At 40.7% G+C, this 25,107-nt stretch overlaps 1 protein-coding gene across 1 annotated transcript in view; it reads left to right on the top strand.

The window, feature by feature from the left end:
- XKR6 (XK related 6) overlaps nucleotides 2,310-25,107 on the top strand; it is a 293,984-nt gene continuing 271,186 nt past the window's right edge. The window contains 2 exon segments of the mRNA XM_021073068.1: nucleotides 2,310-2,573; nucleotides 2,576-3,036. Of these exon segments, the coding sequence (XP_020928727.1) occupies nucleotides 2,310-2,573; nucleotides 2,576-3,036 (725 nt within the window).

Genomic DNA, 25,107 nt, shown 5'->3' with positions numbered 1-25,107 from the left:
GCATCTTTAACCTGCCCAAAAACTTTTCGAAGAAAACACTGTTATATTGCCATTATGTAATGGAAGAAACTGGGGTTTAAAAAGGTTAAATATTTTGTTCACATTATTCATGTTGCTATTTTAGTGGATCTAGGATCTAAACCTGGGCAGTGATACTCCATACCTACGCCAACTTTTAAAGGTATTACTTTTTCTTTTTCAGCCACCCTCACAGCATATGGAAGTTCCCATGCCAGGGATTAAATCCAAGCTGCAGCTGTAACTTACGCCACAGATGCAGCAACTCCAGATCCTTAACACACTGCATAGGAGCTGGGAGTTGAACCGGTACCTCCACAGAGACAAGCTAGATCATTAACCTACTGTATCACACTGGGAACTCCTAAAGGTGTTATTAATTCAAATTCAGCAAAGAAAGAAACAGAATCTCAATCTATATGTAGAAACAATCCTTACTGCTGGCTATAAGTTTTACTCCCACAGGAATAAGGAGGCTTAAATCATAGTGTGAAATAAAAGGATACCCTTATGTGACTTGTTTTCAAAAGCACCCCCCCCCCAAATGGCTGAGGTAAAAATTCTGAGTACTTTTTGTAAAGTCTTTACAGGTTTTACCTTGGCATAAATACTCAAGAAAAGCTGTGTACTAAAATATAGAATCTTTATCTTGCCCCACCCCCCAAACTTAACTAGGAGTTATAGTGTTAAACATTATATATCTCAAAATAAGAATACTGAAAATTTCAAAGGCATTTTTCTTCCACAAAACCTCAATGCCATATAAACATTACCTAATTTGTCCTCGGTAGTCCAAAGAAAGTTCTTGGCAAGATTAGAAGGTTTTACTGAAGGGTGAAGTAGATAGACTCAGAAAAATTAGCACAAAAATCCAGAGAGGGAATGAGAAAATTCAGAGTTAGGAATTTTTTCTTTTTTTCTAACTTCAAAATGTTCCTTTCACCTGATCAGTAACAACTCTGACCACGTAGCTTGCTCTATCTGGTTTCAGATTCACTAGAAGATCATTGTAATTCAAACCCATTCAGTGCTGCTTCACTTTTGTAAATTGTCAGTTAAGATTAAATAGTGTACCCTGCACTTATTTTAAGGATATAGCACATTGATAACATTTTCACTTATTTAAAACCATGTTTACTGACAGATTCTTAGCACCAAAAAAATTCTAAAAGGCAATTTTCACACATTTTCATAGCTTAAACAAGTAATTGACACAATTTAAACTCTGGCTAGTTCTGAATTTTCCAAATTAAGGTCAGAGAATTTAAAAAGTGTATACTTAAAAGTTGGTAGAAATACATTTTAGTGGTGAAGAAAATACACTCAAGGTCACAATATACTAATTCAATCTTTGCTCTAGTTTTCAAGAAGTAAACACGTTGATTTTAAAACTGGATTTTGCCAGGACTTTTCTCAAAGGAATGGTGGAAACTTTATTGCAAAAGATGGCAAAGTTGTCAGTGCCAAGAAAATCAGGGGGTCAAGAGGTAAAAGAGGAGGGAGTTGTCTAAACAAAAGTGAGAAGCAATAAGTAGTGTGTGGAATCTAAACTGATTTATGCAATTTCTGAAGACCCTCAAAATAAGAGAAGACTATGAGCCACATTTAAAAGGAAAAAACAAAAAAGGAAAAGAAACAGCCAAAGAGGTGAGACACAGCCATTTTGATGGGGGGGGGTGGTTGTCTAACTACACAATGAGGTCATCCTATCTCCCGGAAGTGACACGTAATCACCTGCTTTGCACTAGCTCCGCCCCTTCCCTCAGAGGTCCCGCCCCTCCGCCAGCAGCCGGGAGGGTGTTAGGGGGCGTTTCTCCAGGAGGAAAGCTGTGAGCTGCGACGCTGAGGAAGGGGACCCCAAAACGTCTGGCACTGCCCCCTTCAGAGATCACTTTGGAACGCCTCACTCGGCCCAGCGGGATTCAGAAACGCCGAGGGGTCAACCTGATGGGTTTCGGGGTCAACGGAAGAGGGGAAGGGGAGCCCTGGCGGGGTGAACCCCCCGGCCCCCCGCCCAGCAGCTGAGGCACAGGAGGGCGGCCATCTTGGCCGGGAGGGTAGGGCTGGGGAGCTGCGGGCGCCGTGCGATTGGGGGGCTCGCCCGGAAGTGACGCCAACTACCCGGAAGCGGAGGGGGTTCCCTGGCCCACTCCCCCCTCGTTCGTTTGCTCCCCCGCTTCCTCCCCGCCCCCCTTCCTCTCCATTCGTTTCCCCCCCCCTCCCCGTTCCCTGCCTTCTCCCCCCCACCCGTCCCTCCCCCCCCAACCTCCGGAGCTGGGAAGAGAGTCAAGATGGCGGCGAAATCCGATGGCGGTGGCGTGGGGGTGGGCTTCGCCCAGCTGCACAACCTGGACGAGGCGGTGGGCAGCGGCGGCGAGGAGGACGGGGAGCCCGGGGGAGGCGGCTGCGGCGGCGACGGCAGCGAGCCCGGCGAGAGCAGCTCGCTGCACATCTGCCACTGCTGCAACACCTCCTCGTGCTACTGGGGCTGCCGCTCCGCCTGCCTGCGCTCCCTCCTGGGCAAGAAGCCGCGCCGCAGCGCCGCCGCCGCCGACGGGGGGACCAGCCGCTGCAGCCGCCCGCGGCCGATGGCCGCCGCCACCCGACGCCCTCGGACGCGCGGCCGCAGCCGCCGCAGGTGGAGCGGCCGTGGCTCGACTGCCTGTGGATCGTGCTGGCGCTGCTGGTCTTCTTCGGGGACGTGGGCACCGACCTGTGGCTGGCCCTCGACTACTACCGCAAGGGGGACTACGGCTACTTCGGGCTGACCCTCTTCTTCGTGCTGGTGCCGTCGCTGCTGGTGCAGAGCCTGAGCTTCCGCTGGTTCGTGCAGGACTACACGGGCGGCGGGCTGGGCGCCGTGGAGGGGCTCAGCAGCCGGGGCCCCCCCATGATGGGGGCTGGCTACGGCCACGGCGCGGGGCCCTCGGCCACGCCGGGGGCGCAGCGCCTGTGCCGCCTCTCCGTGTGGATCTGGCAGTCGGTCATCCACCTGCTGCAGATGGGGCAGGTGTGGAGGTAAGAGCACTGCGGGGGTGGGGGCGGGGGCCTGGCCAGTCGGCCCCGCAGAGGGCCCGGCGGGCGAGGCCGGAGCCCTCCCGAGTGCGCTCCGCCCTGGAGGTGCCTCGGAGGTGGGCCCCTCGGACGGGCCTGGCCCGGGGTCTTGAAGGAGGGGTTTGCCACGCACTTCCCCGGGCGTCTCTAAAAGGCCATCCTTCGGTCTGGATCCCTGGCCACGCCTTTTGGCCCAGGGAGGCCCATGTCCCACTGTTTGTCTGTCTTCATCCCTGGCTCGCACTTAGCCGAGGACCCTCCATCCTTTCCCTCCCCTCTATCTCTGTAGACCTCTGTATCCCAAGGTAACCAGCCTCTGGCGCTTTTTATCTGCACCCCAGCTCGCCCCCTGGGGGGAACCTTCCTTCTTCCAACCGGTTTGCACTCGGTTTTGTCCCCTGGTGAGACATCTTCCCCTCTTTCCCCCGTCTTCTCTCCGCAGTGGCCTGTATGGGGCCCTGTGCAAAACCCCTGGCTGCCTCTCCTTTTAGCACTCCTTTATTCCACGCCCCCTCCCCCCCTTCCTGCAATCCTATCCCCTGCAAATGACTCCAAACCGCTGCTCTCCTTGAAGGAAAAATGACTGTTTTGCTGGATTAGACGTGCCCTTTTCTTAGTGACAGGTAAAATGCTATAGTATGTCATGGGTGTAAGCGTTTGTTTTTAACTCTCACCTCCAGAAGATCACTTAACCACCTGGACATCTATTTTGGTGGAACGTTGATTTTGTCAGTGCACAGGTGATTTATGTTTACACAAGCCCCAAGCTGGGCCCTGGGGCCCTTTCCTCTTTTGTAAATTTCTCCTGTGCCAGGTGAATCCCTCAAAAACCACTTGCAGATTTTGTTTTTTTAAACAGCCTTAACTGGCTAACCTAAGGAAAAGATCCCATTAAAATCTTGGTAAATCTGTGCCTTCCAACTTAATTCAGCTTGAGTGTATTCTGGAAATACAGTAAGAGTATTTGCAAGAGAAAAAAACCTTACTGAAGGTAAATTGTAGGAGGCTCTTCAGGTACGTTGCTTCTGTGAGAAGACATTTTGCCTTGACTGCTTAGGCTCCTTATGCCTAGTAGGAGGTTTTAGGTGCTGAGAATTTCAGTTTACTGAGATGTACTCAGATTAACTGAAATAAAGTTCCTTGTCTTTTGAATTGTTTGTCTAGGGCTCTATACAGAATTTTAAATAAAATCATTTCAGAAAGCATGGGATTAAGTTGAATCATGAAAATGAATGCAAGAACTTTGTGCTGCAGAATTTACATGCAAATTCAGGTTAGAGGACAAGTGAATGGTTCTTGATTTTCCTGGTCCTGTCAGGGTTATATACTGGTGTTCCTACCTTGAAGCAAAAAAACTTTTTTTTTTTTTTCCTAGCTCTATTTGTCTGCAGATAATTTGTTTCCTGCTAATAAGTTTATAAGAAGAGGGAGAACAAAATAGAAAAAAAATGATGGTTGATTAACTTTTAGCTTTTATGAGCCAATTTGAGGTCAAGGAAAAAATTGAAGTATGTTTTGAATTTGAATTCTGAATCTGAAAACATCCCAAACCATATTGAACCAAAGATAGTTTGTTTGATAGAGGGGGATACCTGTTTTGGTTTCTTGCAGGTTGGTAAGATGCAAAGGAGTGAAGGTGAGAGGGACAAAAAGTATGAGGAAGAGAGAGATCCTGAAACTAGCAAAATTTAACAGCATGTAATTAATAAGTAGGCATCTCTTGAACCGGGGATAGCAGGTAAATGAGTCACGTCTCTCCATGCCTTAGACATGGAGATGTGGGTAATCAAAACCTTGGTGACAGGTTAAAATTCCTGAGAGAATTGTTTCTAATGTAGTCCATCCTAGATATTTATTAGTAGTAAACTTTTGGGACATACTGAAATTGGAGTGTTTCACAGATTTTTTAGGCAGAGTAATTTCCACCCTTAATTGTATTTGGCATAGTAGAAGTCCAGGTTGTGGACAAACTGAAAAGTACATTTAAGTATGAATTTAGTTTTTATAATTGTTTGAAGCAGGGTAATGTATTATTTTTCCAGATTTTTATTGAACTTTCAGTGTCTGCAAAGGTGTATACATATTTTGAAGAGATGCCTTTGATTTTACTATGTCTAAAGTTTTTGTCTTTTTTTTTTTTTTCAAGATTAGAATATATGTCTAAATATTTTGTAAAGTTAAGGTATTAAAAGACACGCTAATTCAGCATACTATTCTTCAAAAGAAATGTTTACTGAGGAAGGATTTTATTTGGTTTTAATTTTTTTTCCCAGTAGGCTTGTTTTGTCTGAAATACTTCAGGAGCCTTTGCTCTTTGATACCTGCCAGGCATGTGGCTTGCATGATTACAAGTAAAAGCTTCAGAGAAAATTGTTTATTGTTTTAGTCCGGTGGCAGACTTGTCACTGTGTATAAATATACATCATCTCAGTTTTTCTGCAGATTTTTTGGGGTTGCAGTTGTTCCTGTAATCGTATTTGCTACTTAAATTTTGTTATTTCATACGGTCATGTGACATAAAGGTTAAGGTCTATGGATTTGATTTGGGCCACATTTCTAGGAAAAGGTGTTTGTCAAAACTGATTGCATAAACTATGAAGTATGTCTCTTCACTTTTTCTTTTTTAATGTAAAATTATTTGACTCTTGCTTGGACAAGAGCACAGTGCTTATTTAAGAAAAAATTGTTACTCTTGACCATACATAAGTGGTGAATTTCTATGCACGTTGCCTTTTCCGTCAAGATGAAAATACTTGACATCTCATTTCACCTAACGACTTCACAAAACATAAGGAAATATTTTTGACTGGGCCAAAAGTGGGGCATGGAAGAGTAGCTGCCTGTAGGATGATTTGTTTTCATGAATCTTGTTTTGCAGGGCAAGACTTGGTAATTAAGGTCCCTTTAATGCATGCTGTACTAATCACTTAACATGGAACTTACTAACTTTCTGTGCTCTATTCAGGTACTTTTCCTAGGGATAGCAGGTAAATGAGTCATTTATACCCAGAATAGGAGTCACACCAGGCTTCATTTTAGTACAATGTGTTGTTATTAGAAAGTGAGATCATTTTCTTGGAGGGTTAGAGCTTAGGAACAGGTTTGCATATTGCATTTTTGTGTGTGAGTTTTCTCCGCCAGTGTATGGGCCTTTCTTTGCTTTTATGCTGCTTTTAGAGGTTGCTTAGTGTCTTGGCAGTTCCCTGCAGTCCAGAGCAACAGTTTTTTGACTAAAATTTCATGTAATGTCTTGATGTTGCAGCCAAATCATTAATATCGCTTTTTCTGTATTTATTTTTATGGGCATGTTTTAAAGATTTTTCTTAAAATCTTAATTCTATCTGCCATTTTAAAAGTGAACATCATCTGTTCTTTATTTTGGACGGTGAGGTGGAGTGGAGGGTTGCCTTCAAAGGAGAAAAAAGAAAACATTTCACGTACCATAATGGGGTCATCAGTCTGTGAACAAGCTAAGGCTTTGTTTAAGCATTTTTTTTTTTTTTTTCTGTTTTAAGACTTTGATACAATATAGGGACATAACTGTCTATGTAACTATCAGCAAATGTTGCTGGGCTGGTGAAGATGCTTTTTTAAAAAAACTATTACTTTTGACCTCTGTTCCCCCCTCCCCCCCCCCCGCCTCCTCCCCCATGTAGGGATACTTGGAATATTATGGGGCTTTGTTCTTCAGTATTTTAGAATAGTGGTTCTTAACTCTGACTGAGACTAGAACCTACTGTAGCTTTAAAAAATGCTTGAGCATTGCTGGACCTGTTGAGGAAGAATCCCAGGATGGGACCCAAAGCAATCTTATTTTTAGAAGCTCCACAGGTGATCAGATGGGTAGCTAGGTTTGAGAAGCACTTTAGAATTGGGTTTTAGGCATATTTCATTTGGAGATTGTTACTGGATTTGTGTTCCTGATAAATACGATGGAACAATTGAGAGTGGAATGACTTGGTACTGTGAAGTTTGGTTCCTGGACAACACCATAACAAAACAATTTCACCTTGGAAACATGAGTGTCTAACTACAGTACTTGGGGTTGTCTCAAGTGTGGGCACTTACAGTACTCAGTTTTTTCCTTTTTTTTCCTTCGAGCCTAATTATGGATCTTATTCTAAAAGGCTTCCTAAACTCAAAACATTCTTCAGTAAATGTAGCCCACTTCTTTGCCTTTTATGTGATTCAGGTAGTACTTGTGTGATTGTGTTGCATGTAAAAGGAAAATTAATTTTGAAATGATTCTCTTAAGTGGGCTTGAGGTAAACATAATTGGAATTACAAGAGGTGTTGGACTAAGTGATCTGTATTGTCCCTCTAGCTCTAAGATTTTGTGATTTAGGGATGGAAATGTTACCTTATAAATAAGGAAATTGATTCTTCTGGGGCCAGGATACCAATCATAGTCATGTTAAAAGATTGTGTGTGTGTTTGTGTGTAGGGGGCTTTGTATAGTATCTGTTTATTATGGGGTGGGAATTTCTGTATTGTAAATATCTTTTTTTTCCCCATTTGATCCATAAATTTACTGGAATTCTGGTTCAAAAGAAACTCAATGGAGAGTTCTCATGTGGCTCAGCAGGGATGAATCTGACTAGCATCCATAAGGACGCAGATTCGATCCCTGGCCTTGCTCATTGGGTTAAGGATCCAGCGTTGGCGTGAGCTGTGGTGTAGGTTGTAGATGAGGTTTGGATCTGGCGTGGTTGTGGCTGTGGCATAGGCCAACAGCTACAGCTCCGATTTGACCCCTAGCCTGGGAACCTCCATATGCTGCAGGTGCACCCCTAAAAAGACCCCCCCCCCAAAAAAAAACCCTCAATGGGATTTTTTTGAGGGGGAATGAGAAAAATTGATCTGAGAAAAGTAATGTGTTTGAGTAATGTGTTTCAAAAACCTTGAAAAACAAAAATGTTGAGACTTTCTCTGTAAAAAGTGAATGTGCTATAAAGTGTCAGTAATTAGATCGATGTGCCACTGGCAGAGGAATTAGGCAAATATAGGTAGTGAATCCCAGTAAAGAGAGAAATTGAAAGGTTTGTGGGAATTTAGTAGATAGTAAAGGCGGCATTTAATCAGTGAAGAAAAAAATATTGTTTAAGAAGTGACATTGAGGCAATTGACTACCCAGTTGGGAGAAAAATTGATCTCTATCTAAACAAAAATACTAGGAGTTCCTATTGTGGCTCAGTGGTTAATGAATCTGACTAGGAACCATGAGATTGCTGGTTTGATCCCTGGCCTCGCTCAGTGGGTTAAGGATCCAGCATTGCCCTGAGCTGTGGTGTAGGTCGCAGACATGGTTCAGATCCCAAGTTGCTGTGGCTGTGGTGTAGGCTGGTGGCTGCGGCTCCCATTAGACCCCTAGCCTGGGAACCTCCATATGCTGAGGGTGCGTCCCTAGAAAAAACAAAAAAAGGAAAAAAAAAAAAAACCCACAACTAATTAAAAGTATAAACATAAAATGGTAAACTATAAAAACAGTAGAAGAAAATGTAGGATAATAATTTTATAATCTTGCAGTGGGCAAAACACTTTGGTGCCATCAAGGAAAAAAGGGGCAAGTTTAACAACATAATGCCTCTTCTAGTTATTCCCTTTCTCCTCTTCCATAGAGATCATAGAAATAGATGCTTGGTTGTGAGGGGAGAAAAGTTATATTTAGACAAAGAGCTACTTCCTAAAGGAGACTGAAGCAAGCATCTCTGAAGATTATTTTTCGTTTGTGAGTGAACAGAAACAGTTAAAACTTGATACTATGGTTAATTTTCAAGAGAAAGTGATGAAAAAATGGTACACTTTGAGTAAAATTGCAGCCAGTGATGAAGGAAGGTATTTCTAGAGTGATCTATAAACAAAACATCAAAATTTGTATTTTAGAAGTCTAGCATTCCAGAAACCTAGTAGATACATGTCAGACATCACAAGCAGTTCATTTCTGCCTTTAGACATCATTTACTTTGATTTTACAAACTTTATCCATAAGGTCAATTAGTTAGGGTTATGTAATGGATAAATTCTACAGTATTGGAAAGAGTAGATAGGGTCTGAAAAGAAATAAACCACGTGTCAATTGTTTCTGTTTTCATCAAGGGCTGGTTTGATTTGCAGTGTGCTTTCTGTAGACAAGTTTGTGATTAAAATGAGTTTACTCCTGGTGATACTCTGTACCTAGTTACTTCTAGTCAGAAATTCTGAATTTCTTATTTGGTTTTGAAAGCATTGTATTTTTTTAATCATGAAAAAAGTTCAGTGACTTGATTTTTACCTAAAAAGAGTGCTGTTTATCACTTTGGAGATACTAAAAAAGAAAAAAAAGGACAGGACACAACGTGGTATAAAGGGAACACTGGAGTTAAGAAATAAGGTTTATTATTCTACAAGTTACTAAAAATCTCTGCCCTCAATTTCTTCAGATTACATTTATCAAATGAGTTAAATTGATTGATCTTTAAGATCTATTGGTTTTAGAAAGTCTGTTATCCTATAGGTATTTGCAGTCTGAAGTGTGTTTTGTTTAGCTGGGGCCAGGGGTTTAATCTGAGCCACGGCTGCAACTTAACGGGAACCTGGGTGGGAACACTAAAAAAATTTTAATGATAGCTTCCTTGTCAGTCGTGAGTTGTTTTAGGAAATGATTCTAAGTGAATTTTTTTTTTTTCGTGTGTGTTGTATTTTTTTAGATTAACATATAGGTGCTTTTTTGATTTAAGTTGAATTTGGGGCAAAGTTGGGATTGGCCTTAAGGATTCAGTAAATATAGTTAAAATGATAATGTACGTAAAATTCAACCATAGATTTTTCTTTCCTTTATGTCTAATATGGGTAGATCTTGGTATATTGTATTATTTTAAAATACTTTAAAACAAACCACAATATCCTAAGGTATTTTGCATATTGCTAACAGGAAGCTTCTTCATGTGTATTGCTTTTATCCTGAAGTATCAAACAGGTATTTTTAAAAATAACTTTTGTTTTGAATGCAATATTTTGGTCATTTTATTTGTGAGGAAGCTATTTCTGCTTTATCTTAGTCATTAAATTACAGAGCATGGATTTTATGTTCATTGCTCACTTTTAGGACAGAATTTGAATATTCAGTTCACAGAAGGGTAAGCAAATCATTTTCTTCACAGTGGCCTTCGAAAAGAGGTAGAGTTGATAGTTATTGTTTCACCCAGGCCATGTGCTCTCAGAGGTACATGAAATAGAAAGTTTCTCCTTCACTATTTTGCCCCCTTTTTATTCTGTATTAAACATACTGCACACATGAAGAAAGATGGCAAAGGTGAGGAAGACACCAAATCCATGGCTTGGAAAGCCTGCCCATAAAATAGAGCTGAGAGGGTATTAGGAACTCACGTCCTTCCAGATAGCAGTCATGTCCCACTAGGCTGTGCTTCTTAAAAGTGGTCAGAGAACCTCTTGAATTAGGATAGCCCGGGGGCTTGTTAGAATGCTGAATTGAGGGTCTGCTGTGGGTTTAAGGAATTAGAACCTCAGGGAGTTGGACTACAGAATGTGTATTTTTGCTCAGTCCTTATGGAAACTTTTAAGCATACCGGGAGGTAGAGGAGTATATTGAGCATCTGTTACCATCTACCTGAATTCTGTATTTGACATAGATAGCTTTGTGTGTGTGTGTGTAAAGTATATCATGAGGTTGTACCTCTCCATACTTTACCTCAAAAACTGAATAATTAGAATAATTCTACCCAGCTACAATACTATTATCCCACCTAAAATTTAATGATGATCCCTTAATCCATAATTCTAAAAAATCATCTAATAACTGTTTCATATTCAGATTTGCTTTTTTTGTCCCCAACAAGGTCTTATATAGGTTTTACTTCCTCTCGACAGGGATTAATCAAAATTGCTTAATCAGCATTACTTTTACGTTTCTTTAATACTAAAACAATTTAAAAATTTTTTTCTTCATTATGTTGACTTTTGCAGAGTCTCTTATATTTTCCATATTTTAGGTTGCCTGATCATTTCCTCCAAGTGTTATCTGCCCTCTGTATTCTGGGTAAACTTGAAGATGCCTCTAGGGGCTTGATTATATTGAGACTACTTATTTTTGTCGGAAATACTGCTTTCTACTTGATGTTTGCAGCATATCACATGATAACCTGATTCATCCCACTATTAGTGATGCTGTTCTATCTCTTGGTTAGGGTTCTGACTGCCACATTTTTCTCTATAAAGGTTAATTTTCCCAGTAAGTAACTTGTGGGGTAAGACTTTTGGCAAAGGTGTCAATGGTCTGCTTCCTGACAACCTTTTTTTTACCTAATAGTTGTAGTGGCCTTTGAGAATCCTTGCCTGAATCAATTATGAAATTGTTGGTGGGAGGTGAGATTTGTATTTTAAACAAGCTTCCTAGTAATTCTTAGCTCTCTGAGAGTTGGAGAGCCATTGCTTGACCAGAATGAGGATCTGAGAGTTAAAGAAAAAAAAAAATCTGTGCTGAAGAGGTTGCTATGAATCTAGGCATTGGTGGGTTTTCAACTGGTTGTTGTAGACAGAGTTTAAGTTAAGCTTCATGTTACTCTTGGAGGAACAAAATTAAAATATGCCTCATGTGTTCTCTGTGTGTAGTAGCAATAACCTGAGGTCAGGACTCAAGTATATACAACAGGTTAGAATGTGTGACTCAAAAGAGAGTGGAGGGGACATACAGGAATTACTAATGTGGAAAGGAAACTATTGGAAATTCTGTTTTTACAAGTATTGTCTCGTAAATTTTCATAAATTTTTTATGCTCATTTTACAGACGAAGAAATGGGCTTAGAGAGATGGAATAATCTGATAAGTCACTGACAACTGGTGGAGGAAAGTCTTGAAACAAAATCTCACTGATGGCAAAATACATGCAGTTTTCTGCATCTTATTTTTCTTGAAATGATCAGGAGACACTTTTCACTAATGACTTTGCTTTTCTTTGGGACTTTGCTGTTCTGGGTTATTGAAAGTGAAGGAATGATATTCTTGAACCACTGGGGCCTCTTGATGTCAAACTGAGGTTCTCTGAGACCTCTGATTTCTATCCTAAGGTATTGAACCTTGCAGAGAAGATGCACAAATATGCTGATTCTCTGTTCACCTGTTGGAAACACCAAGAGTAGCAGCCCTTTCCTTAAGACTATAAAAGCAGATGTTTTCAAACTTGGCTGTGTGTTGGAATCACCTGGGGAGTCAGACATTTGAGTTCTATCATAATAGATAATGATCTAGTAGGTCTGGGATGGGCCTTAGGATCTGTATATTTAAAGAGTGTGTGTTTTCAGAAAGTACTCCAAGCAGTGCACAGACAGGGATGAGAACCACATTTCTATAGGCTGACTTCTGCTAGTACTTACAGTGGTAGTTCTCAAGGAGAAATTTTTATTAGAATCATTTGGGATTTTTTTTGTGTGGTAAATTTGAGCATGAGACATATCAGATATAGAGGGGTGGAATGAATAAAGGAAGCTCTGGGGAGTTCCCATTGTGGCTCAATGGTTAACGAATCCGACTAGGAACCATGAGGTTTCAGGTTCGATCCCTGGCCTTGCTCAGTGGGTTAAGGATCCGGCATTGCTGTGAGTTGTGGTGTAGGTCACAGATACGGCTTGGATCTGGCGTTGCTGTGGCTCTGGCGTAGGCTGGTGGCTACAGCTCCGATTCAACCCCTAACCTCCATATGCTGCGGGAGTGGCCCTAGAAATGGCAAAAAACAAAACGAATAAAACAAAAAAAATAAAAATAAAAAAATAAAAGGAAGCTCTGATGATGATTTTAATAGAACATCAGTATTTAAACAATCTCTGATTGAACCTTACTCTCAGCTGGAATGGGTTGGTGTAAGTGTGTATTAATCAAATGGTAGCCGTATTTGCCACAAATATGGCATGTGGGGTTATACTTAAGATTTAAAATACTGTAAAGACATTTAACATTAAAACTGTACAGCATATAATTGAATATTCTTTTGATTCAAAGCTTCTTTGGAAATTTGAAGTGCTTCAAGGTCATTATTAATACAAATTATCACTGTTAGAAGTGCCAGGTTAGAGGCATTTTATTATGTTGGGAAAATTGATATCCAATCTAGAGTGAATTTCATGTCTCAGATGTTCAGAAATGTTATATTTGTTGAAATTGGTGCCAAGGATTGGATTCTTGAAAAGAAACTGGTGAATGAAAGGGGAGAAGTGTCCTAATAGGTATTAAATGGGTTTTATTAGAGACAGAAATGAAGAGAGCACCGAAGAAAAATGACATGACTACATTTTACTTGATGGCTTCATGGGCAGGAATAGCTAGGGGAGAGGTCGGGAAGGGGATATACAGTGTTTAATTCTACTACTCCTTGTTGGTAAGATATTAATTAGTATAGTGGGTCAATAAGGACACCTAAGAGCTACACACACCAAAATAATATCCCTTGAACTCCATCTAGGAATGTGGCAGTGGTGAAAAAACTCAAGCTGCTTCTACCTGGGAAGCTCAGGGTGGGAACTCCTAGGAGAGGCAACAGCTGGCAGCAAGGGATACAGAATGTGTGGGCAAGCACACTGTAGACTGGGTTGGATCCTCTGTGATTCTGAATCAAAATGAACAGAACTCCAAATCTGTCATTTTGCTTGGTTATAAAGAACACAGCTTTTGAGTAGTAAACTAAATGGTAGGTATAAACAGCCCCATATATTTCGGATGCTGCCATTTTGCCTTCTGTAAGGCAGTTTTTATTAAAGCCAACTGTAAAGGAAAAGATTATGCCTTCCAATAAGGAGATTATATATTCAAAATTTAAGCAATCTCAGATGGTTTTGCATAGACCTAGTGGGGATGATGTGTTTTGGGGTTGGAAAAAAATCAGAAGCTAAAGGACTTACTACTCTATCCACAAATTAAACAAAAGTTGTCCAAACAAAGCTGAAGTTAAAAGCAATTACATTGTAAATTTGCAAAAATAGAGAGTTAGAATATGTTTGTTGCATTTGTGGACCGTATTTGTGGTTTCCACCCAAATCTTAGCACTGTAGTATGTGTGACATTTGCACTCGGCATCATATTCAGATGATTCTGGCCCTTATTTTTATCCTGGGACATGTTTTTCCTTCTTTGATATGTAGATTCTTGAAGGTGTTAGCTTCTCCGGTGTTAGCCAGTTTCACCAGAAGTAGAGCCCTGGTCCAGGGTTTAGCTTTTGTGTGTGCCCACAGCATCACTAGGTAGTGAAAGGCATAATGGATATGGAAGACTAAACCAGCCACCATCACTTGTACCAAAGGAAGGTACTTTGGTAGGATTCTTACCAGTTTTCTTTTTTCCTCCCTAAGTCTTTTTTATTTGTGAAAAAATTTGCCCTTGATAGCTTCAAAACATTAACATGCTGGGAAGAATCACTCTTGAACCAACACTACTTCTCCATTACACTGTTGTCGGTCTCATTTTGCCAGTCAGGTGTGAAAGAATCCATGTTACAGAAGCATGCATTGTGGCATAACTGACGTGTTTTTGAATCTGTGATGGTGTCAAGATGCAGCTCTTGGAGATGTCAAGGTTCTGTTGTTTGGGGAAGTTCTAGTTTTGGAGATACTACTGTGTCTCAAGGTTAAGTGAATCTTTTATTATTCGTCTCAAGCTTTGTTGGCCTTTATCTCCAATAAAGTAGTGAAGCGGGACTCTTTCAGTCCACTTTTACATTTTTGCCTATTTAACACAGTCATTGGATGGGATGAGCTAATGTCTCAATGTCACATGAGCACTTGAACTACATATATGGAACAGGAATGTGTTTAAATTTCAGCTCTTTTGAAATGTAGTTACAGTGAGGTTTTAAATTAAAATTCATCTGAGCAAACAGTAAATTGAAAAAAGAACAACAGTAGCCAGTTGTCAAGGAAAAGACTGATGGGTAGAACAGGCGGCTTTCAGCAATATAAACAATCTGTTTTTGTAGTTGTTTTGTTTTTGTTTTAGGATGATTGGGAGAACTTCCACATTAAGTAGAAGTTAGTTAAATGTGAAAGGCAGCAACTATACAATGTGTATGTTAGTAGCTGTTACAGCGTGTTTCCTCGATAACATTTCAGTGGCTTAACACAAGAAATGTGTTGTCTACTGTGGGTGGTCCTGGCTGATCATGGCTTTGACATCCTTTAGGGATCAACACCCTCAGCATTCAGCCAGAGAAAGGAAAAAACTATGGAGAAAGAATAACTGCTTTTTAAAAGCCTTGGCTTTTTTTTTGTTGTTTTGTTTTTTTTGTCTTTTAGCCTTTTCTAGGGCCGCTTCCCGCAGCATATGGAGGTTCCCAGGCTAGGGGTTGAATCGGAGCTGTAGCCACCGGCCTACGCCAGAGCCACAGCAGTGGGGGAGCTGAGCCACGTCTGCGACCTACACCACAGCTCAAGGCAACGCCGGAACCTTGACCCACTGAGCAAGGGGCAGGGATCGAACCCTCAACCTCATGGTTCCTAGTCGGATTTGTTAACCACTGTGCCACGACAGGAACTCCTTTTTTTTTTTTTTTTTTTTTTTGCTTTTCTTTTTTGTTTGTTTTTTCTTTTTTATTCAATGAATTTTACTATATTTACAGTTGTACAAAGATCATCACAACCCAGTTTTATAGCATTTCCATCCCAAACCCCCAGCACCCCCCTAACCTGTCACTTTTGGAAACTAAGTTTTTCAAAGTCTGTGAGTCAGTATCTGTTCTGCAAAGAAATTCATTGTGTCCTTTTTTTAGATTCCACATATAAGTGATAGCATATGACACTGATGTCTCACCGTCTGACTGAAGTAGAACAGGCGGCTTCACTTAGCATGATAATTTCTAGGTCTATCTATATTGCTGCAAATGCTATTATTTCTTTCCTTTTAATGGCTGAGTAATATTCCATTGTGCATATGTACCACATCTTCTTTATCCACTCCTCTGTTAATGGACATTTAGGTTGCTTCTCTGTCTTGGATATTATATACAGTGCCGCAGTGAATATGGAGTGCATGTATCTTTTTGAGTCCTGGTTTTCTCTGGATAGATGCCCAAGAGTGGGATTGCTGGATCAAATGGTAATTCTATTTTTAGTTTTCTAAGGAATCTCCATACTGTTTGCCATAGTGGTTGTATCAATTTACATTCCCACCAACAGTGTAAGAGGGTTCTCTTTTCTCCATACCCTCTCTAGCATTTATTATTTGTAGACTTTTTGATGTGGCCATTCTGGCTGGTGTAAGGTGGTACCTCATAGTAGTTTTGATTTGTATTTCTCTAATAATTAGTGATGTTGAACATCTTTTCATGTGTTTTTTTAGGCCATCTATATGTTTTCTTTGGAGAATTGTCCGTTTAGATCTTCTGCCCATTTTTTGATAGGGTTGTTTGTTTTGTTTGTATTGAGCTGCAGGAGGTGTTTATAAATTTTGGATTAAAAGCCTTGGCTTGAAGTGACACAGATCACTGGTCCTAACATCCCTCGGGGATAACCACACCCACATCAAGGGAGGCCAGGAAATGTGGTCTTGCCCAGGGTACAGCTTTGTAGTGCAGAAGAGCAAGCTTCATGATCAGAGATTGAGAAACAATTCTATACTTAGATCAGGTACCCTCCAGATTAGATTGTGTGTGTGTGTGTAATGTAAACTGCTATTGATTGGTGTATAGAAGAGACAATTTCTTTCTTTTTTTTTTTTTTTTTTTTTGGTCTTTTTGCCATTTCTTGGGCCACTCCTGTGGCATATGGAGGTTCCCAGGCTAGGGGTCGAATCGGAGCTGTAGCCTCCGGCCTATGCCACAGCCACAGCAACTCGGGATCCAAGCCGCATCTGCAACCTACACCACAGCTCACAGCACCGCCGGATCCTTAACCCACGAGCAAGGTCAGGGATCGAACCCGCAACCTCATGGTTCCTAGTCGGATTCGTTAACCACTGAGCCACGATGGGAACTCCGAGACAATTTCTTTTTAAAACTTTGATTTATATTTAATATTTTAGAATTTGTTAGCTATGTCAGGCCTCTGTCTCATTTTACTCTTTAAAAATGTTAAAACCATTCTTAGCCTGAGGGTCATACAAAAACAGGTCAACTTTTTTAATTGGTGAGGTGAAACAAGTAACTGTTAAAATTCCCTCCTAAAAGTAACAACTGTGTTAATTAATTTTAAATGTGATCCATGCTAAATAAACTAAGTTAAAATATAATGAAGTAATAGACTAGGGTTTTTTTTTTTTTTTTTTTTTTTTTTTTTTTGTCTTTTGTTGTTGTTGCTATTTCTTGGGCCGCTCCCGCGGCATATGGAGGTTCCCAGGCTAGGGGTTGAATCGGAGCTGTAGCCACCGGCCTACGCCAGAGCCACAGCAACTCGGGATCTGAGCCGCGTCTGCAACCTACACCACAGCTCACGGCAACGCCGGATCGTTAACCCACTGAGCAAGGGCAGGGACCGAACCCGCAACCTCATGGTTCCTAGTCGGATTCGTTAACCACTGCGCCACGACGGGAACTCCAGACTAGGGTTTTGAATAATTTTTCTTCAGATGAATTATCATTGAGGTAAAAATGGCCTTCACAGACTAAATAAAAAGCATTGTAGCCCTATAGCTAAGCCTTGTCAGTGTTTCAAGTCTTACAAACAAAAAATTCACATCTGGTTTAGAAGAGTTTGAATCTTGATATGTGACCATAGCAGTTGTAATTTTAACAAAACCATGTCCCATACTTAGGGAACTTGTTAGCTGCTAGTCCCTAAATAACTGCCCCCAAGAGTCACTCCTTGTTTTTCATGTTAATTCTACAGGCCACCAAATATGTAACCTAAATGTATGTGCAAAATTTATACCTAAATTTAGAAATTTACCCTAAAGCTTTATATTACTAAAAGTGATTGGGTTGTATTTCATTTGTGTGTTGATTACCACTGGAAATGGGTTATAATCATCTAAATATTCCTTAGAAAGGTGTCAGAGCGTCTCAGTATAACAAACTATAATGCTTTTTATCAAAACATCAATATATTTTGTTAAGTTCTTCTAGAAATCATAAAATATTTAAAAAATAGAGACCTGTTGGTCTGGCGAAGGTTTAACAGTCAACTGTTTTAAGATACTTGTTCTTTTAATCCCAAATATGATTTAGGTTACATTTTCTGATATTCTTAACTGGCTTTTAAAAATTGGGTTATAAAGCATAAATATATTTATATAGGGACTATTTAACAATTAAAGTTTCTCTACATAATTATCACCACCAGTTGAGACTATACCAGCATCTAGATGAAAATCCTTGTTTTTTTTCTTACAAAGCCAAAATCTGTGACCTCTATGGCTAATACATAATTAATATTTTCTCAGACTATTGTACTCGAGAGATAAAACTGCAAATTATAATTAGAATAAAAACTAGACACCGAAACCTTTAACAGAAGCTGTATAGTATTGCAGGTCAGATACACACTACTTGAGATAAATTTTTTTCCCTGGTTGACCTTATTAATTTTAATACTTCTAATGTATTTTCTTATATTGATGCTGGCTTAGTCTTTCACTCCCACTATTGCATCTGTTGTATCCAGAGGATATCGCCCAGACTCCAAGCAGATCTGACTCTCCAGTGTTTTATGAAGGCAGTGGGTGACCCTGTCTGAGCTTGATCAAAATAAATACTGTTCCATCCAGGGATTCCCGAACTTAATACTGCTGCAGATGTTAAAATGCTTACACTGTGTTTAAAACCTTATTAGTAAGCCTTTTCAACTTTCAATTCATAAGCCCACTTGGGTGGATTCTCCAAAATCTTACTTAGTGGCAGTGTAGTAATGTTAATCAGCATATATTGTAAGACTTCTCAAGACCAAAGAAAAAAATGAATTGCTTAACATGATAATTCCTCTTGGTTCACACACACACACACACACACACACACACACACACACACACACCCTTAAATAATAGTTTTTTTATTTTAATCCAACAAATAGGAGTTCCCTGGTGATCTAGAGGTTAAAGATCCATCATTGTCACTGCTGTGGTGTGGGTTTGATCTCCAGCCTGGGAACTTCGGCATGCTGCAGGAATGGTGTTGCTGTGAGCTATGCTGTAGGTTGCAGATGCAGCTTGGATCCCGTGTTGCTGTGGCTGTGGTGTAGGTCAGCAGCTACAGCTCCAATTTGACCCCTAGTCTGGGAACCTCCATATGCTGTGGGTGCCACCCTAAAAAGACCAAAAAAAGAAGGAAAGATAAAAGGACAAATACTGTATGATTCCACTTTTATGAAGTAAACCAAGGTAGTCACAGTCATAGAGACAGAAAAAATGGTGGTTGTCAAGGGTGGGATGGAGGGGTGTGTGGGAAGTTAGGTATCAGAGAAGATGGAAAGAGTTCTGTGGATGGATGCTGGTGATGCTTGCACAGCAATGTGAATGTACTTCGTGCCTCTGAACTGGACACATAAAAATGGTTAAGGTAGTAAATTTTATATGTGTTTTATCAAAATTTAAAAAATTAAACTCTTCAGATAGTTTCATTTCTTCATAGCTCTCTACTCAAAGTTAAACACACACAGAGAACAAATGAATGAACAGTCTTTTTCTCTTCCTTACCTAGTACTGTTGTCAGTTTAAAAAACAAAAGCAGTACTAATTACGTACTCACAGCCAACCCTTCTGGATTAAGGCATATTTCTTATCAGTGTTCTAGCCCACACTGCCCAGCTGGGAACCAGCCTCAATTGTGTTATCTAAAAATATTCTTTTAAAGTTGGTCGCTTTGAAGTTCCCGTCATGACTCAGCAGTTAATGAATCTGACTAGTATCCATGAGGACACAGGTTCAATCTCTGGCCTCACTCAGTAGGTTAAGGATCTGGCCTTGTTGTGAGCTGTGGTATAGGTCGCAGACACAGCTCGGATCTGACGTTGCTGTGGTGTAGGCCAGCCACTGTAGCTCCGATTTGACCCCTAGCCTGGGAACCTCCATAAGCTGCAGGTACGGCCCTGAAAAACAAAAACAACAGCAAAAAAAATTTGGTCACTTCCACAGCACAGTGTGACCATTGTCAGGTAAAAAGTCCTGGTGTTGTCCTCCACAATGATATCCATATTGTCAGATTTGAAAAAAAGGGCCCAAGTGTTATTAAATCTGAAATGACTTCAGTCGAGGATGGGTGGTATTTTAAATCAGAAGAGAGCTCTTCCAAATTCTCTTTACTGTAGCCTGGCCTACGGTGATGAGACATTGCCTATAAGGAGGGCAGGGAAGCCCTGCCTACAAGAGCATGCCCTCTGAAGCCGGAGGGTCCTGACCAGCTATTAACTTGTACAATTATTTAACCTCTCTGTTTTTGGGGCTCCTCATAGGTAAAATAGTGCTTATTTGGGGTAGAAAGATCAGGGGCAGCTTTGTAGAGGAGGATATTACTATCTTATAGGATTGTTTGGAAAATTAAGAGTTAATGCATGTGAAAGTCTAAGAATAACGATACACAGTAAGTACTTACTAAATGTTAGATGTCAATTAATAGCTTTTTCTAACTGGCCCATAATATTGAAAATTGTACCTGGCATTGATAAGGTTTTACCTGGCCACATTTTCCTCTTATTTAACTCTTATCCTCTTTCTACACATAGAAATATACCTTGCCTACTTGTTCAAAGTAAATTTTCCAAGTAAAGATACAATATTGTTAAAGCAGTTATAAATAAATATGTATCTATTAAATGATTGTTTTCATTGTAAGTGAAACCAGGGAGAAAACTGTAGTCATTTTGTAATTTATTTACATATTGATAAATGTATAAAAAGTAGATTATCCATATCCAATAGTAGATTAGGCAGGCATGTCTTTTGAAATACAGTCTTATCGGAAAGTCAAAATGTATTAACCACACTAAAAAAATCTCAAATTTTTTTTTTTTTTGGTCATTTTGCCATTTCTTGGGCCGCTCCTGCAGCATATGGAGGTTCCCAGGCTAGGGGTTTAATCGGAGCTGTAGCCACCGGCCTATGCCAGAGCCACAGCAATGGGGGATCTGAGCCATGTCTGCGACCCACACCACAGCTCACGGCAATGCCAGATCCTTAACCCACTGAGCGAGGCCAGGGATCGAACCTGCAACCTCATCGTTCCTAGTCAGATTCGTTAACCACTGCGCCACGACGGGAACTCCAAATCTCAAATGTTTATATGAATTTTTTAAAGATAAATGTGATTATGAAATATTATCATGCATGTATAAACTGTTCACAGATAAAGAGCTCACCACCCTTTAGTTGATAAGAAAAATACTGAGTATAAATGGTTTAACTATGAAGCAGTTCTTTAAAATTTCCTTAGCAGTGAAAGATGTTAACCAGCCATCTTACACCCTTTCCAAATAGCAGTGACAGATATCTTAGTTCTCAGAACCTACCACCAGATCAGAGACCTTCATCGGTCCCTCTTTGTTCATACAATACACTCCAAACTTCACACTTTTGGGTTATTACTATTAATTCTTGAGGTTGCTGCAGGTTGATCCCAGAGCTGATAAACTCTTGAAAGACTCTGTTAGAGTAGGCTAATTCATTGTTGAGCATAGAAATTACTGATTTCACTGGAATACGTATCTGTGGTCTGTTTTTGGTAATTTTGCCAGTAATGGTGTTTATTGAGATAACTTCTCTCTCCTTAGGATGGTTTCCTGCTGCTTCCACCTGTTGGTTGGAAGACTTGTCTCCCACCTGGCCTCTATGGCTCAGTTCCCTGCCCTCAGCTTTAGTTAGCTCTTGCCTCTGTTATAAAACCAAGTATGGGAGTTCCTGTTGTGGCTCATTGGAAACAAATCTGACCAGTAAGTATCCATGGGGACGCAGGTTTGATCCCTGGCCTTGCTCAGTGGGTTAAGGATCTGATGTTGCTGCGAGTTGTGGTGTAGGTTGCAGACACGACTTGGATCTGGCTTTGCTGGGGCTGTGGGTATAGGCCAGCGGCTACAGCTCCAATTCTACCCCTAACCTAGGAACTTCCATATGCTGTGGGTGCGGCCTAAAAAGCAAAAAAAAAAAAAAAAAAAAAGGCAAACATGGTAGGATCAGTTCTGTGTAGCTTACACTTAAGAAGGACCTCAGACTAGGCTTTCTATGTCAGAGAGACCTTGGTTGAGTGGTACCTTGGAGTGTATTAGTTTCCTCCTAAGATTGCTGTGACAAAGTATCACAAACAGGGTGGCTTAAAACAACAGAAATTTATTCTCACAGTTCTGGAGAGATCTGAAGCCAAGGTGCCAAAGGCCCATTGATCCCTCTGAGATCTTGGCTAGAGTCCTTCTTTGCCCCTTCCTAGCTCCTGGTGGTGGCCATCAGTCCATGCCGTTCCTTGGCTTGCAGCTGCACAACTTTATTATCTGCCTCCGTTGTCACATGGCGTTCCTCTCTCTGTGTCTGTGTCTAAATTTCCTTTTCTTATAAGGACACCAGTTCTCTTGGACTAAGGCCCAGCCTGCTCTGCGAAGACTCCACCTTCACTTATTACCTCTGCAGTTACCCTATTTCCATATAAGGTCACATTCTGAGATACTAGGGGGTAGCACTTCTGTTTCATTTAGGGAGACACAATTCAAATCATGTAACAGTCATGATTTTTATCCTTAGCATTGCAGGTTTTGAAATTCTCTTTTGTGGTTGACCCAATGTCAGTCTGACTAAAAATGAAGGCAGTTTGACTGGGTATAGTAACCCTTCAAACAAGAAAGTTATGTGAAAAATATGCTATAATGAAGGTTAATGACAGCTTTGCATAGGATAAGCAAGGATCTTTGTAGCTGGACTTGTATGTGTGATGATGTGCAACCTGTTCCACCTAACTTCACGACGTAATAAGTGGGAGATATGGTGGGGCTTCCTTATCCCTGCAGATAATGCATTTTACTGAGTTTCCATAGTGCCATAGGCTTAGGCTTAGGAAGGATTGCTGAGTTCTCAGCGCCTTGGTTTGCCCCTCAGGGGAGTGAGCACTCTGCCTCCTAGTAGGGTGATTTGAGGTTGGGATGAGCCAACATTGGCATAGTGTCTGGCATGCTTTGCCCTCGCCTTTTTGCCGTCTTGTCTCAGTCTTGGCTGTGCCGAAAGTGGCTGTCACTGGAGCAGCTGGAGTCCATTGTGCTGCCAGCAGTAACATCTTGCTGCCAGTGGTGCCAGACTTTGCCCAGTGTTGAACTGCCTAAAAATAGTAACCAGGAAAATGGCCAGAGGAGGTCTCTCACTCTGATTTAGAGGCCTTGTGGGGTTTTCTTTAAGAAATATCTTCATGCTTTATTAAGATGCACTGATTGCTGAAGGTCTTAGTCCTAGTGGATACAGTGCTCTGGGTGCCACAGTACGCTGTGGGTCTTGGAGTGGACCTCATTTGTCTTCTCATCCAGATTTTTAATAGTCCTTGGATTTTGGGGTTGCAGGGAGAACTGTGGGGGCAGTATCTTGATGTTTTAGAAAACATTTTGATAGAAAGTTTGGTTTGCCATAATTTAAAAAAATATATATACATTTACCTCATAAGTAAAGGGACATTATAGTAAAACACAAGTTTACCAGTATATTTGAAATCACTTTTTTCCTTTTGAAGCGTCAACGATGTGCTTAAGTTTTCTTTTGGGGAAATTTATTTTTGACATAGTAAATATGTGTAATTCTTGCTTATCTGTTATTTTAGACCATTTACTCAGCTCACCCTCAGTTTCCGATTCTCTGTAAAATGGAAATGATAGGAGTTCCCGTCGTGGTGCAGTGGTTAACGAATCTGACTAGGAACCATGAGGTTGCGGGTTCGGTCCCTGCCCTTGCTCAGTGGGTTAACGATCCGGCGTTGCCGTGAGCTGTGGTGTAGGTTGCAGACGCGGCTCGGATCCTGTGTTGCTGTGGCTCTGGTGTAGGCCGGTGGCTACAGCTCCGATTGGACCCCTAGCCTGGGAATCTCCATATGCCGTGGGAGCGGCCCAAGAAATAGCAAAAAGAGAAAAATAAATAAATAAATAAATAAGTAAAATAAATTAAAAAAAAATGGAAATGATAGTGCTCTTTTTACCAGTCTTAAAATGATGATAAGTGACAGAACAAGATATAGGCATGTGTTGGTCAACTGGACTAGATTATTTCCCAGTTTTATTTCAATTGTTAGACTCTTCAATTTTTTTGAAATCAGGTAACTTGTAAAAGTGCTTTAAAGATGCTAATTGTAGGGAGTTCCCGTTGTGGCGCAGCAGAAACGAATCCAACTAGGAACCATGAGGTTGTGGGTTCGATCCCTGGCCTCGCTCATTAGGTTAAGAATCCGGCATTGCCATGAGCTGTGGTGTAGGTCGCAGATGCGGCTTGGATCTGACGTTGCTGTGGCTCTGGCACAGGCTGGCCGCAAAAGCTCCTATTAGACCCCTAGCCTGGGAACCTCCATATGCCGCGTGTGCGGCCTTAAAAAGACAAAAAGACAAAAAAAAAAAAAAGATGCTAATTGTGTAGGGCTCTGATAATAATGTCAGTGTGGAAACTCTTGGCACACAAGTTGGGAACCTTATAAAATGTATTTTACAAGATCGTTTTATATTCACAGCGTAGTGTGTAAGGCAGTCTCACTCAGGTTAGAAATTAGTATTAATTTCTCAGGCTTTAAATGTAAATCAGCATTCCTCTAATTCTTTGAGAAGGATAAAATTGCAGACCTGTATTTTTATACTTGCATTCGCTATTCGTACAGTCAAAAAAGATGATGCAAAATGCTTAGTAGCATCATTGGTACTGTTGACAGACCTTGGGAGGTCTAGTGATGAAGTTGAGGTGACTTTGGTCTGGAAGGAGAAGCATAGTGAACAGTGTTTAAAAATCATAAATTGCTTTCACAGTAAAATAATTATCTTCAAATAGAAAATCAGAATAAAAACTTTTTTTTTCTTTTTTTTTAGGACTACTACAGAGTGATCTGAGGAATAGATCTTGCAGATTCTTTCTATTTCCTTTTTTCCCTCCTATATTTTTTTGTAAAATAAATTTTCACTCACCTGTTTTAAAAAG

The sequence above is a fragment of the Sus scrofa genome, chromosome 14 (genome assembly GCF_000003025.6).
Source record: "Sus scrofa isolate TJ Tabasco breed Duroc chromosome 14, Sscrofa11.1, whole genome shotgun sequence".
Classification (NCBI taxonomy): Eukaryota; Metazoa; Chordata; class Mammalia; order Artiodactyla; family Suidae; genus Sus; species Sus scrofa.
This window is presented reverse-complemented; position numbering and strand designations above follow the sequence as displayed.